This window comes from Astatotilapia calliptera, chromosome 9, assembly GCF_964374335.1.
Source record: "Astatotilapia calliptera chromosome 9, fAstCal68.1, whole genome shotgun sequence".
In the NCBI taxonomy this organism is placed as follows: Eukaryota; Metazoa; Chordata; class Actinopteri; order Cichliformes; family Cichlidae; genus Astatotilapia; species Astatotilapia calliptera.
In genome coordinates this window covers 21,094,570-21,109,489 of record NC_137430.1, presented here as the reverse complement: position 1 = coordinate 21,109,489, position 14,920 = coordinate 21,094,570, and the positions used below count along the sequence as shown (strand labels likewise).

At 41.0% G+C, this 14,920-nt stretch overlaps 1 protein-coding gene across 3 annotated transcripts; it reads right to left on the bottom strand.

The window, feature by feature from the left end:
* Positions 1–1,918: 1,918 nt before the first annotated feature.
* Positions 1,919–8,985, bottom strand: insig1 (insulin induced gene 1). 3 transcript variants are annotated; one of them, XM_080306046.1, is made up of 8 exons: positions 8,838–8,985; positions 8,456–8,603; positions 8,232–8,343; positions 7,781–8,131; positions 6,209–6,333; positions 5,785–5,951; positions 5,237–5,336; positions 1,919–3,839 (listed from the first exon to the last, which is right to left on the bottom strand). In XM_080306046.1, the coding sequence occupies exons 3-8, from the start codon at positions 8,287–8,289 to the stop codon at positions 3,810–3,812; spliced, it is 831 nt and encodes a 276-aa protein (XP_080162172.1). In that variant the 5' UTR covers positions 8,290–8,343; positions 8,456–8,603; positions 8,838–8,985; the 3' UTR covers positions 1,919–3,809. The 3 variants fall into 3 exon arrangements, with proteins under 3 accessions (XP_080162172.1, XP_026035563.2, XP_080162174.1); XM_026179778.2 differs by having other exon boundaries at positions 8,232–8,603; XM_080306048.1 differs by lacking the exon at positions 8,838–8,985 and having other exon boundaries at positions 8,456–8,610.
* Positions 8,986–14,920: the final 5,935 nt, after the last annotated feature.

Below are 14,920 nucleotides of genomic sequence, written 5' to 3'. Positions count from 1 at the left end.
CTCGCTGCCTTCTACACTGTTGAGGGACGGTAAACGCAAGAGCAAATCTAAAGAAGCAGTTTAGTATAGGATTGCATCTTCTTTCTCAGTACACCTCTGAACACCACCTTTTTTTTCCTTGAAAAATTTAGTTTTTGAAATATTGCCTCATCACAAAAAAACTCTCAAAGGGAAATATATTCAAAAGTGCCAACACCACTAGAGTTGCTCTGAATTGCTGAAGCCTTTTTCTTCGAGTTCGAGCTGCTTTTTAAAAAAATGTTTTTATTTTTATCTCCTAAGAACTCATAAAAGTGAGAAACTAAGAAATACTATAAAATTACAGAACCACACAGTGCAGCAAAGAACTATTATTATTATTACATTACATACATATTGGCCTTAAACTCTGCTGTATCATACTGTTATATTTTAATAGCAATACCACCGGTGTGTTTCATGAGCAAAACTCGTACTCATACTTCTTCCATCGTGCCAACTTATTCTGGAAAGCTGCACTAATCATTTTCCACTTTATTTTGGAGTCTCTCTCATTTCCTTTGGCTAGTTTAAAACAAATATATATCTGTACAGTGTAATTTTTATATGAATATACCTTCTTGTCTTGTTCTTTCTGCTGCTGTTTTCCTCCTCGGACCAATAAAGCTATTTTTTAAATCTGATTTTATCCATCTTGTATACCGTGATCTGTACTAAACAGACGCAGTAAGTGAGACTCTCATTTCAAGAGACAAAAAAATTGCAAAGAGGATGAAGTTAAATACAAAGTAAACAAGTTAAATTTGCTATACTCCAGTGTAGAGTTGTAAATCTTTGTCTTCATGTTTGCTGGCAGTCGACTCGCTGCACAAAATGCGAGGCCAAGTAACACAAATTTCAAAGTCAAAAAAGTGCTGCAAAGAGATGATAGCAGTCTGCCGGAGCAAACCTATAGGTGCCGTGAATCAATATATCTGATGTGCCCTCGCTTGTCTTCTTGCCTGGAAGGAAGGATAGAGAGACGGAGAGACGGAGGGGAGGGGGCGCTTTTGGCAGTGAGGGGGGTTCTCTAATGGAGTCTTTCAGTTTGCTGTGGCTGGAAATGAAAGGAGGTTGAAGCCTGGCCAATTATTCTGCCTGAGAAGAGTAGGAGACTGAAAGAGGAGGGAGAGGAAAGAGATGGCGTGTGGCGCCGTTGCCCTGTTAGAGGATGGGTAGATGGATGGATGGATAGATGGGATAGAGGGATTGATGGAAAACAAAAACAGATGCATGCGAGTATAGAGGGACTTCCAGAACGAGGGATTGATTCAGAATAGCCCACAGCCATTGGCCCCGCTCCCAGAAATTTCCCCCCAGTGCAAAAGGTTAACTGTCAGTCCCCTGCTAGGTATAAATAGAAGTCTGCCCTCCAGAAAGGCGTGTTCAGAGAGGGGGTAGACAGAGGAGGGGAGGGAGGGCAGTTCCTCATGATCCCAGTGACACACAGCAGAGGGGGGTGGTTTCAGGGTTTTTTGGTGGGTTGCAGAGGGTCTTACAGAGAAGAGGAAGGAGAGGGAAGATGCAGCCAAAGACAGTACAAAGGAGGGGACAAAAGAGTGTCCTCATCTATTCAACATGACCGTGACAGCAGACACAACAAATGCCATCATCAGCACCCCAGAAAGCTTCATTCCAATTAAGCTGCAGCTGCATTTGACAACCAAATAAAATCTGCGGGCTAGTGTCTTACTGGAGCTGCAGAGATGTGTAATTAGGCAAGTGTCTAGTAATCAGTTTAATTATGAATGATGGTATCAGGTTCATATCACCACAGGGGAAGCTACAGTGTCTGTTATTTTCAACCAGATAGCATCCGTATGTCACATCATAGCAGTCACAAAGTCCCTCCAGTCCCACACGCGAGTAACACAATAAAATAAAAGAAATCACAAAGACGTCTTTGTCAAGTGTTTTTATTTTTCACTTAAATCCAAAGTAGCAAAAATGATACACAGCTGAATTATCAGACGCACGCACACACACGGAAACTCTAAAACATTGAGACAGAAGGTGCTTCACCACCTCAAAACATAAAGCTTCCTCTTCAGTTTTAGCACACCTGAATGTACGCAGATTCGACCTGAAGTGATCTGCCACAAAAAAGGATTTAAAAAAATAAATCAGGTTTCCTTCAGTAACACTACTAAATGAGATTTTTTTAAACAACAGTTTGACACAATATTTTTTTTTTATGCTGTCTCTCTGGTTAGAGTCATTGGTATTGACTCTGAAGGCATGTAATCTCTGACAAAAGCATTGTTGTTTACAAAAAAACATAAGAAAGAGAGGATATTATTGCTGTTTTGAATGATCCACACTGCATATACTTTAAAGTTACAAATATGTTTTTTAGCCTTTGTCAGAAATAATAAATAAGGAAGAATAATCGGCTCATGTATGGTCTGATTGCACTTAATCCTCTGGACCCCCAGACACTAACGCACTGTAGGTCTAGTGTGGTAATAATACCTGTCTGATTACACAAGCAAGCCATTATACACACAAGCAGTAATGTCATTATGTTTTTTACAAGGATACAACTAAACTGTAATAGTGACAAAAGCACTACATTCTATAATACACAGGCAATCACAGATTGCAAATCTTACGTAATAACGTCCCGTCCTCTCCCATTTTAACTGGTGTCTGTTCCCAAACTATCATCTCTAGTTTGAGGATGCTGTTGAAGTCGAAAACATGTACGATCCCACAGTAAAGTGTTTTTCCAAATGGGAATGTAAGGTCCATTCTATAAAAATGCACTGGAAAGGTTTTTTTTTAAACTGCTAGTATACCTGGTACATTCCTTCAAAGCATGCTTCACCTCTATGGTTCATCTCAACTCCCAGTCCCGACTAACGCTTCCTTTAAAACAGTCCTCTCTGTCGTTTTACAGCAAAGACAAGCTTGATAACTGATTAAAAATAATACTATTCGCTGGCAAAAACAACTAATTTCCATTCTAAAAAAAAAAATGAAGCAGCTTGAATTTTGTGCTTCAGTGATCTTCACTGTTTGTGAATATATAAAGTTAAATTGGTAGTCAACTCTTGGCGCCTTCTTTAATCATGTATTATAATCAAGTGTTAATAAATCAGAAAAATGATTTGCTTTCCTGCTGGGAATAAGATGAGAAAGCAGTTTCCCCAAATATTTCCCAAGACATTGAACTAGTCCTTCGAAAAATGTGAAACACCGTTCATTACCATACATACATTTAGTTTGGGGGCGGCGGTCACTGGATGCTTGGAAAATAAATACTTCAATTTGGTTTCATTGGGATTCTACATTGGAAAACAAAAGGATCTCTTTGTGCAAGCGAGCATCATTTTGCCCACTAGAGCAACACTTCCCTTTTATGATCATACAAAAATGAAAAGAAAGAAAGAAAAGAAAACATCATAGCACCCCCATCATTTCTTTTCTGCCATTTCCAGGATACAATCACGCCCAGGAGCACGCGTCCACTTCATGAAATTAAACCCCTCTCCTGTTCACTTCAAACAAGGACACACACACACACACAAAAAAGGCAAGGGCTGTCCGCCTGTGTAGTGTGAAGGAAGCCTTAATGCTAATGGAGCACAACAGAGGCGGGAAGGGGCTGTTTGGCTGCAAAGAGATGCAGAGGACATGGCACGTTTGATGAGGGGCTTTTCTGACCTGCACTTTTGTCATCTGAGCAAAAGATGAGGTCGTGACAAAGAGTCTTTCCTCACATCATTCTTCTCGTTCCTCACAGAACGTATCCATTTTTTCTCGGATGCTCTCGCCCGGTCGTCCACCAATCAGTCCATGTGGGGTTTCTCAACACCACCCTGGAGAAGAAAAACAAGGCCTATGTTAGTTATATATCAATTCCCTTTTTCTTTCTCCCCAATGGCAACCTAATATTTTGCAGAATCGGGGGAAGAAAGTACTTCCTTCTCAACATCGGCTTGTTTAGTTACATGCTTAATCACCTTATTTGCTCATGAGCTCCTGCAATAGTTACATTTATCAGCCATTCAGCTTAAAATCACAGCTAATGTGTAATAAAGGGTGTTTTTTTCCATGGTTAATCCAACTAAACAGACTCTATCACTGTCATTTCCAGAAAATAAAACAAAAAAAAAAGGTCTCGTGTGCCTCCTGATTCTTCTCATAAATGACCCACTGAAGCGAGTGAGCGAAAAAACACAGAACAAAACCACGAGTTCAGACTTGTGCCAACATTCCTCAGGCCTCATCGCGAAAACAAAAACAACAAGTAGCAAATGACCCTCTGGTCAGCCGAGTCCAGACTGGCTCTGTGTCTCACCACGACTGTGAAAAACAACAGCTCTTAATCTGCTTTCACGCTTTCAGTGAGTCAAACTGAGGCAGTGATGGGGACTGGTACTTTACAGACAGAATGAGGTGAGGCTTCTGGGCAGAAGCTTAATGAAGACATCAAAGCTGACTTGCTGGGATAATTATGAAGGAAGGGGGGCGTCCAATGCTCTTTGCACAGTTTTAAACCATTTGACAATGTTATCTGCTGCCGCGCCTCAGCAGAATAATTGCAAATAAAGCATGTGTGGCGCACGGGAAGCTTTTGAAGTCAGCTCTTTAGACACAGAGCGGAGGCTGATAACGATAAATGCGGAGGGATATTTTGCGCAAATACGACATACCGAAAACTTTTCAAACCATCGATGCAGAATCGCCACTTTATCCTCCAAATTTTTACATGGCCAATTAGAAAAACCTTTTGGATCAAGAGAGTCATGTGACTGGTTTCCACTGAAACTTGAAATCTTGGTAGCTCTTGAAAGGAACAGTTCATCTCAAAAGTGAAAATTAACATGTCAGCATCCAACCTCATCCCTGCTTATGCTGTTTTACACATAAAAGACAATAAAACTCCAAATATGCAAATGCTCCTTTTTTAAAAACCCTTAATTCTGAAATCTGCAAAATTTAGTAAATAAGCGAGAAAACCTAGCTATCTGACTCCAGAATAAATACAATGGATTCTACGGACTTAGCTATAGCCCCTAAATATGATGATCACAGGACAGTAAACAGTGGTTTCTTGCAGTGAGTATTGGCTTGTTTCAACTGGTAATATTCCAATAAAGCCAGGTAAGTGTTACCTCGTGAAATCAGCACTTCACACAAACATCAACATCAACATATCAGTCTGAACCTTCAGTTAAAGGATGACAGTGTGATCAAGACTTGCAGACTTTACCATGGCTAGTTGGCGTCCTATGTTACCCACAGTAACACCGCCGGAGAAGAATATGCACGGGAGCCAGGAGCGTACGTACAGGAAGTCTGGAGATGTGTACCTTAAGAGAAAAAGAGAAAAGAAGTCACACTTCAGAAAAAAATAAAAGTTAAGAAAGCCATCCCAAGCACAAGTATGAGTTGCAGTTATTACCAAATCATTACCTCCCCTCATCCCTTACTATTTTTCTATTTTGTAAAATCAGGATGATCTGCAGCTGTGTTTTTCTCTCTCTGCTGTACAGTTTTAGTTATTATTGTATTGGCTAACACGTCACTGACATCATTCCATATCCTCATACCAAAGCTGGGTTTACTCTCACAGCTGGATAACCAACTCCCACACCAAACACTGTCATTTTAGTTGTGGGTGTAATAAGAAATAAAAGAATAGTGATGACAAATCACTGCATTAGTTTTGTTTCCTCAGAAAAAGATACTCAAGAATGTTTTTGTTCCACTTTTAAAGGCTTTCCTTGAACACCCTGTTGTTGCTGATGGAGAACTTACTGGTAGACTCCATTGTAGACCAGCAGCTGTGTGATCACAGTAGCTAAAAAGGCAGTGGTGATGCCCAGTCCGAAGCCGCTCCTGGACCGGTCGAATGTCCACCACAGACCCAGGGACAAGGCCGCTAGCGTTAAGGAGAGCTGCACGTTGTTGTCGAAGTCTAGTTTCTGTGTTCCGGGAAGTTAAGGACAAACAAATCAAACAGCACGAGGATAACATCTGATTATTTCTTACACAAATATTTGGCCACCAACAAGTTGCACCACCTCTTTTTGCAAAAGGATAAAGCAGATTACTGAGCTGATGCAGACAGCAGCCAAAATTGAGTTAATTACTGGTGTACTTTTCCACTGTACTGTAACAAACAATCACAAAAGTAGCAAAAGTGCATTTGAGAGGTGTACAGGACATGGTGAAAGGATACAACACTGGCGTGGTTGATACCGACGAACACAGCGATACACCTCATGACGCTCGCCCACTCCCTCTTGAACTTGTGCGGCTCTCCCAAGTGGCTGTCGAGACAGGGATACAGCAGGCCGATAACAGCTGCAAAAAAAGCACAAAAAAAAGGGAACAAACAGTCTTGAATTGTGCCAGATAAGCAGAACTTCTCTGAAATAAAAATAGGGCAAACTGTGTCATAGAGACAGACTGCTGAAGGTGCATTTCCACAGTTAGCGACACACCTGCTGTACATGCACTTCAAAAATCCCCACATGACGAGTATGCATAAACATTAGCTTTAATTTTAAAGTTGTCTTTTACTTTTTAAGTTTGCGACTTTTTAATCTAACTCCCTACATACTGTCATTAAAAGTCCAAGAATTTGTGAAGGAAACTATATAACCACACTATTTGAATGTAAAAAGTGGACACAGTGGATATCTTACAAGAAGAGTTGGCGGAGTTACAGGAATTAGTACCTGGGTCACGAGAAAATGAATATGAAACCATTTTGACATTCGATTCGTCACTTAAAAAAACAAAACTGCTCACAGAAAGCACCAGATGCTCTTTAATACCAGCCTCTTAAGTCAGAGGATTTACTTTACCCCTCTAGCTTTTGTTAGTATATTTTTCACCTTATTCAGGCTCCAAGAAGCTTTTATCTGAGAAATACCTCCTTTGACTCGTCATTGACAATCTTTAGCTGCAATCCTACTAAGAATAGCATGCTTAGATAGGATCTGTGACAGTTGCTTGTTGTGGAACCTGAAATATCATCTGTTTCTTGGACTATTTATCAAGCATAAGAAGACATTTAATGACATCACCTTCAGGTGTGGGAAAGTAAAGAACCATAAGAGCCATAAGCCTACATCTCTTATTTCTCAGTTTGTTTCTGTCCTGCAGCATGCAATGACGAGAGGAGGGGGAGGAGCCCAGCATTTACGCGCTTCTTTCTTTCCCTCACTTCCCTGTTTCTGGCCTTAAAAGTACCTCCCCTCTCAGCTCACCCGTTATGACACCATCCAATGAGCTCGCAGCTCGCCTCGTGTCCGGCTGCCGCGACCAATCAGAGCGCAAGAAAAAGCAACATCCGTTCCAAGCCATTTTTTTTCTTTTTGATAACAGCCAGACTTAATGATGCCTTCAAAACTGATAATTAATATGAAACAAAAACAAAACTGAAAGGTGATTCATTGTCAGCTGATCATACAAATGCTCCTGACAGTGGTGATGAGAAAAGGGATGTGCTTCTGCTGGTTTAAATTCCTGCTGCTTATTATGGCAAAATCCAGCTCACAAAGGGGGATTTCCTGACCATAAGAGCCCATTTTATATACACAAGCGGTAAAACACACCACATATTATTTAAAGTGTCATTTTCTCTTCATAAGGGAAGGCTGTTGTGCTCTAACTCCTCCCCTCTCTGCATTCCTTTGTCCCCAAATTAGCTGCAAACTACTGATCACCCGGGTAAAACTACCCTTGCAGGGTCGTTTATAAAGCACCAAGTAAGCTTGATAAAATCAGCCTTTTATTCACTCACCGGCTCCTGTACCGCAGCAAGGTGGGATCCACCATGCGGACGAAAACAAAGTTGTCATCACCTCCTCGGGGAAGAGGGTAACATTTCTTTGTATCTGGAGCAAGTTGAGCACCAAGGCCAAGAACACTCCGACCGTGAAGAGGACGACACCCCGGCGGATCAGGTTGGCCGTCTGGACGTCCTGCAAGGAGATGTAGGCACTGCTGAGCACCGATGTGATGATTGACATCATCTCTTCAGCTCTGGATGCCAACCAGTTTGCGCCAGAAGATGGGTGCTTAGTTTCGGTCTTTGATGAAGTGGAGCAGCTCCAACAATGCTCCTCCAGCCTGGGCATTTGGCACTTTAAAGCTAAAGAAGGAAACGAGACAGTCAACACACGAGTGCCACTGTTTTCATGTTGAAAGAAAAAAATCGAAGAAATTGTTTTAAAATTGTTCTGGCTGCTCACCTTGATCTCCAGACGTCTTCAGAGTCAGCTCCAAACAGAATCCTCTTCTCCTGTTCATTCGCGCCTCGACAAGCAGATTTAAGCCAGGATCCCTCCTCCTCGTTTTCCTGCTCTTTTACAACAAGTGAACTGCAGTCACGTTGTTTGTTCACATCATCGTCAGCAAACACACGCAGAGCGAGAGAGAAAAAACACACAGTGCTCCTCCATTCCACCGCACAGACCTCATACCACCGACGAGAGCTTCCTCTGCAGAAAACAATCACAGCTGTGTCGGGTGAGAATCGGCAGCCAATCAGAGCGCGGCGGCTGATATGACGTGACGCCACCCCACCGCCCACTTCGTCCGGGACAGACGCACAAACAGGGAGGCTGGAGAGCAGAAGTGAAAGTGGAAACGCCAAACAACGGCTCTTTTAAAAAAGCCTTTATTCTCTCTATGATAGTTTACAAGAAAGTATAAAAGAAATCTAAGAGACAGAGGAGGCGGTTAAAAACATTTGGAATAAAAGCAGTAACTGTGACTAAACTACCACAGTACCACAGCTGTAGCTTTATATTCAACTAGAATATTACTCATTTTTTTAAAGGTAAATTTGCGTTTACCAGGCAGATCTCAAGCTCCACCTCGCTTACGTGTTGAATTATTCACTGATATTCTCTAAACAAACCCTGCTTTTCTTCGTCTGTAACTAAACAAACAGCAGTCCTCTGCACCCTTATATATAAAGCCTTTGGGAAATGGGGTCAGTGGCACAGTTCGTTTGTTTAAAAAAAAAAAACCAAACCGGTAAACTTTGGGTCACTTTTGAGGAGGTGTGGCTTGGAAGGAGGCTCGGGAAGGCGTGTAGTGCCAGCGCACGTCGGTTAGAGATAACGTGTATTCTGAAAGGTTCAATACCCCGATCACAGACTTTTGGGGCTCGTTCGACAACAACGCGAAAACGTGTTTTGCAAGAATCTGCGTTGTCCAGTCGGTCGTGAGTAGGTCAGTGCAATAACAAACACCCTCCTGCTGGATACGTGCAGCAGGACACATGCAACTACCGGAGCACATTTTGCTTCTGCGCCCGAGGAAAACCTCACCTCGCACGTGGATGAAAATCTACTCCCGTGCAAGCTTCCTCACTTGTTGTGTTTCCAAAAAAGATAAATCAAACGTTTTCAGTTCTTTTCACTTTGTAAAAGCCCCACAAAAAACCTGAGTCACATTTACTTAATAATATCAGCTTCTGGCACTTACAAAGCAATACCATGGATGAATCATTTCTTTATGCAAATAAGACTTGGAAAAAGTGAGTTGATGCCTCATGACCTGGAGCAAATGTGGTAAACAAAAACAGAGACCGTATCAGTGTGACAGCATTTCATTTCAATTAGGTTTAATTAAATGTATTTTTTGGGGGGTGTAATTAACAGTGCTCTTGATATTTTGGGGGTATTATATTAATCGTGTGTGTGTTTTTGGCACATTTGTGGTGTTCAAATGTAGAGAGTTCGGCACTAAATCAGGGTGCAATGTTGGTTTTCACCCAATGTTCAGCTTCAAAGCTTCCACCCAGCTGCCGAATTTATCTCTTCTTAGTTATGGCTGATTTGATGTGCAGTGTGGAGAAAAACAATGTACGATTTATCAGGAGTATTTGTGGAAATAACTGTATTTATAATAACAATAATAATAATAATGGACATGGTAACACTGTGGGCACACCAAGGACTTTTTAGTTTTGCTAGTGGTTTTGGCTCTAGGGTTTGGTTGCTTCACCACTTTGGCTGCATGGCCATGACTTTTGGTGAAGACAATCAGAGTCTTCAGGGGTCAAATCATAATGAGTCTGTTGATTCTCTGACTTTTATTCTAGCACCACAAACAGATTAAAGGCAGCAGTTATCCTGTTAAATATGTATCAAAATCTACTTGTTGGATTCACACTATTTTTCGTAGTTATGTTATTGGTCCCCCAGAATCTCAGTATTATTACTCAGTTAAATACACTGCCCAGTGAAAAAAACAAAAGGCACCGCTTGTATTTAACTAACCAGAATTTATGCAGGGATCAATATGATTCAGCTGGCTGTTTAACCGTAACTGAAGCAGTGAGAAGCTTATCATTAAGAACTGTCCAGGTTTTAACTGTATTGTTAAAACCTGGAAGGTTATTGATGAACCAGCACCTTTGAGGAAGAAATGGTATTGGATAAAAATCCTGAGTGATCGTGATTGGATTTCACTTAAACATCTGGTCAAATTAAATAAAAACAGCAACAATAAACCTCATGGCCATGTTAAAAGTGATAGTAAGAGCATTTTCTCACAAACACACACACAGTAAGAAAAGAACTGAAGGGATTGGGGTGTGTAGCTGTACAGCTGTGCAGCCTTAAGAAATCCACTGACGCTAATTGGAGAAATTGGTCTGATTAGTCCAGACTTTACCCTGTTCCAAAGTTATGGGGACATTAGGGTAAGAAGAGAGGCGGATTCAGTGGCATCACTGAATCTGTCATTTCTAGGCTCAGCAACAAAAATGAGGTCTGCTGACTACCGGGCAGGGATAGCTCAGTAGGTAAAGTGGTCGCCCCATGATCGGAAGGTCGGCGGTTCCCTGAGGTACCCCTGAGCAAGGTACCGTCCCTACACACTGCTCCCCGGGCGCCTGCTTAGTGGGCTGCCCACTGCTTCACTGAGTAAATGGGTCAAATGCAGAGAAAAACAAGTAATTTCCCCATGGGGATCAATAAAGTATCCATTATTATTATTACCTGACAATGCTGAATGACCAGGTTTTCCCATCAATGGATTTTATTCTTCCCTGATATCAGAGTTCACTGGGTTCAAACTGAAAGAGTGGTTCAGGGAGAATGAGACATCATTTTCATTCATGGATTGGCCACCACAGAGTCCAGACCTTTACCCCACAGAATCTCTGGGATGTGCTGGAGAAAACGTTACCCAGCAATCTGATTTTCCTTACCAAAATAATCCCAGGTCCAATACATGCCTTCATTAAAAGCTAAAGGTAGTCCAACGAAATTATAGAGTGCCTGACTTTTTGTTGTCTAAGCAGTGTACTTTAGAACATCGTGGATGGAAAACCTCAGTGATTCACTTTGAGCAAGCACTTGGAAACTCCTTTAACCAGAGGAATCCTGTTGACTCCTGCACGGTCTGAGAAAAAAGAACATATAAAATCTTTTTCACCTTCCTTTTTTTCATTTAAGGAACGTTTTGAAATTGTGATCTACAGTCATGTATTTGTGTCATTGCACCGAGGTTATTGTAATACCCTGTTTACTGCTCATCTCTTCTCTTTTACACCTCCAAGCAATACAAAATGCTCCAGCGAGCAAGCTCACACTACTCCTATTTTCTTCTCTTTACATTGGTCCCGGTTGATTTTCAATCACGTTTTTAAAATTCTCACACTTGAAGCACTAAACAGACATGCTCCAGACTATATTATATATCAGCTTCTTGTTAAATGCACAGCTGTTTGCTATCTTCTCTCACAAGCTCAAAATCTATCAGTTTTCCCTCATACTGAAGACCATAGGAGAACAGAGCCTCTTCGTCTGTGCATCAAGGCAATGAAAGAATTTAATGCTTCACCCCTTGTTAGCAGATTCGGTAAAATCCTTTTAAAGAAAACAGTTGAAAACCTTTCTGCTTTATCACGCATTGTATTGAGATTCTTTTGGTATTTATATTTTTATCGATTTCTGCTAGGTATTTATTGCTTTGCACAGATAAAAAGCGCTATATAAATACATTTTGCTTGCTTTTTTATTCTATTTTAGCACGGTTCTCTATTGATATTAATTGTTGTATAGTAAGTGTGACTTTTTGTGAAAAGCACTTTGTAAATAAAGTTTAGTTTACTTTAAATTTATAGCGAGATAACAAACAGCACAGCCTATAGACTGCAGAATGTGTTGTGAGCAAAAGAGAAGAAAGGAGAGGTCTGCATTGTGTCACAGCTTGAGCCTATAGCTCATATATAACTAAAGGATGGCTCAGGGTCACATGATCCAGCTCCAAATAAAAGCATAATCAAAAAGAGGTTTTGAGATGAATCTTAAAGTAGTTGGATGCTTCTCTTCTGAACCCAAACTGGGAGTAGGGTCAAATATGCTCCCATTTTACTCTTGTGAACATAATCACGAAAAACAAGGAAACTACACTCTAAAGTGCTCTATTGGCATCATACAGTTCTACGAGGTCTTTAAAGGATGACTGAGTTTGATGATTTGAGGTTTGATGATTACGGGCTTTGAAGGATTTAAAAGTCTATCTGGGAGCAAATAACGAGGCGATCTTTGTTTGTAGTCCTCTACAGCACTTGCGGTGTTTTGGATTTTAATGAATCTCGTAGACCAGATTTCCATTACTTCTTTTACTGTTATAATTAATTGTAAACTAGATGGATTTCTGCAACTATATAGACATTCACGTGCCCATCAGGATAAATTATAATAACTCTGATGGTTCCCCTGCAGCAGCAAGTACAACTTCCTGAGGTTGATGAGTATGATTGTACGGCACATAAAGTGAAGGCAAATGTAGTGGAGAAATTTCTTACTCTGTGCCGTCACCATGTTATTGCACAATTTAAAAAATAAATCAGGCTTTTCATTCGATCTAGAACAGCCTGAGAATGAGTCTTTAAATAATACTATTAACTATGTATTATTAGATGTTAAAGTCCAGACTGCACATTCAAAGTGATTGGCTCTAAAAACGCCTTCACTGGGTAGAATGAGAAAAAAAATGGGTCTGATAACTGAATGGGTAAATATATATGTCACAGCTGCACTTTCTGAGAGTTGTTTATATTATAAAGCCATGCGTGAAAGTAAATTGAGGGTTAAAAAGTTTGTCTCCCTGGTTTTATTTCTGAGTATTTAGAGCAATGTCGATACATGCAGTAGGCTTGGACAAATACTGCATGTCATGATAAGAAGTGTCAAAGAAGAACTCTTTTCACCGCTTTCTTAAAAGACACTTAGACATCATTTCACAGATCCTCACTCATTCCTCTCCCTAAACACACTTTTGCTGTCCTAGAATGACATTCAGAGACTTTTCACTTTCCTGCTGTCCGTAGATAATGTCATCAGTCATATTTACCACACCCTAAATTCAGTGCTCCATGTGGTTAATGCAGATAAATCGCCCGAGCCTCACAGTTTCATAAAAGGGTGGGGGTGGGGAGGTCAAAAAGAGAAGGGTGCACCTACGGGGAGCTCCCCAAGGCCCCAAACTAACACCACCCCAGTAATCCAACAATAGTATTCTTCTCTGCCTCAGGACAAAAGGTTGTCTCAGGGAAGGAGTATGTGTATATTCCCCAAATGAATAAGTTTCTTTCTGTGTAATTCTTAGCTATCCAGGTGCCTGAGGATAAAAGCCTACAGCAGTGAGTGTGTGGGGGTGTGAGTGTGTAAATCAGTGCCTTTGCCTGAGCGTGCATGTGTTACATATGTGTTAATCTAGCAGAAATAAAACGTGTAGTGTCAGATACGTGCGACCTGAGATGACTGTGACACAAGGAAACACATTACATTTCTTAATGAAGACAGGAAGCTAATTTTTTTCAGTGAGTAATAGAGAGATGCTATGGGATTTTAGATAGCGCTTCATGCTTCCTCTGACAGTAACATGTGCATTAATTTGAAGGCTGGAATCACGAGTCCTATGTTAGCTAATGCAGGGCCATAACAACCGTGAAAATGACTCGGCATATAGCAAATAGCTCCTAGCAACCAACAGTGTTGGCGCTGGTGTAGAGGAGGTCTCCGCCACGTCAGGAGATAAAGCAGGATGCCACGACACTTCAAATGAATAGCAGATCAAGCGTGTCATAGATTATGCCGTTAGACTGGGAGGGATTTTATTATAGCTAAAGGAGAGGGCTGCTGGAACAGCTGGCAAATTGATCTATCAAACTCAAGCTTGACAATTTTTTACCTCAATCCTGTGTGAAATTATGAAAGGAAACATCATAATCCACCCTCTCAGATAGCGGATTAAGACGGAAACAGTTTCAGATTCATCCTATTTACCCCGTTTGCTCAGGTGTCAAAAATCATTGCGTTTCCCAAGTTCTCAGCTACACATTTGGGTAAGCGCCAAAGCGCTTTTAAGTTATTAATAAATCAATAGTAATAATAATAATAATGGTAAGTCAACTGTGGCATCCATCCATTTTTACTGGAAGATTAATCCGCAGTTTCTTTAATATTTCTCCAACTCTGCCTTCTTTTTTTTCTCCCCTAACACTGCTTCAGTGTGTTGTCAATACTCTTCTGGATACCCTTCACCTTCTCAGTGGTGAACCCTTTCTGTGTGCCACGGAAGATGAAAGGGGATTCTGGGTTATAGACTGTATAAACCAGCTTAAAAGGTTGCCATAAAGGCCCTGACTCTACAGCCCGAGGGCGTGGCACCAGGATTCTAACTCGCCCCTTTGTTCTTTAGTGCTCAGCTCTGAAATTGTTTCAGAGCAGCTCATAGCCAGATCCTACACACTTTCCGCTACACTGTGCTTATTTTCTGAGAGTATTCATGGCAAAACAGAAAGAATATGTTGGGCTTATACACAAATCCTGATTCAGAACTGCTGTCTCAAAAAAAGCAACCCCTGCTATTGAGAGTGTTTTTATTTCTGAGATGGTGACTCACATGTAAT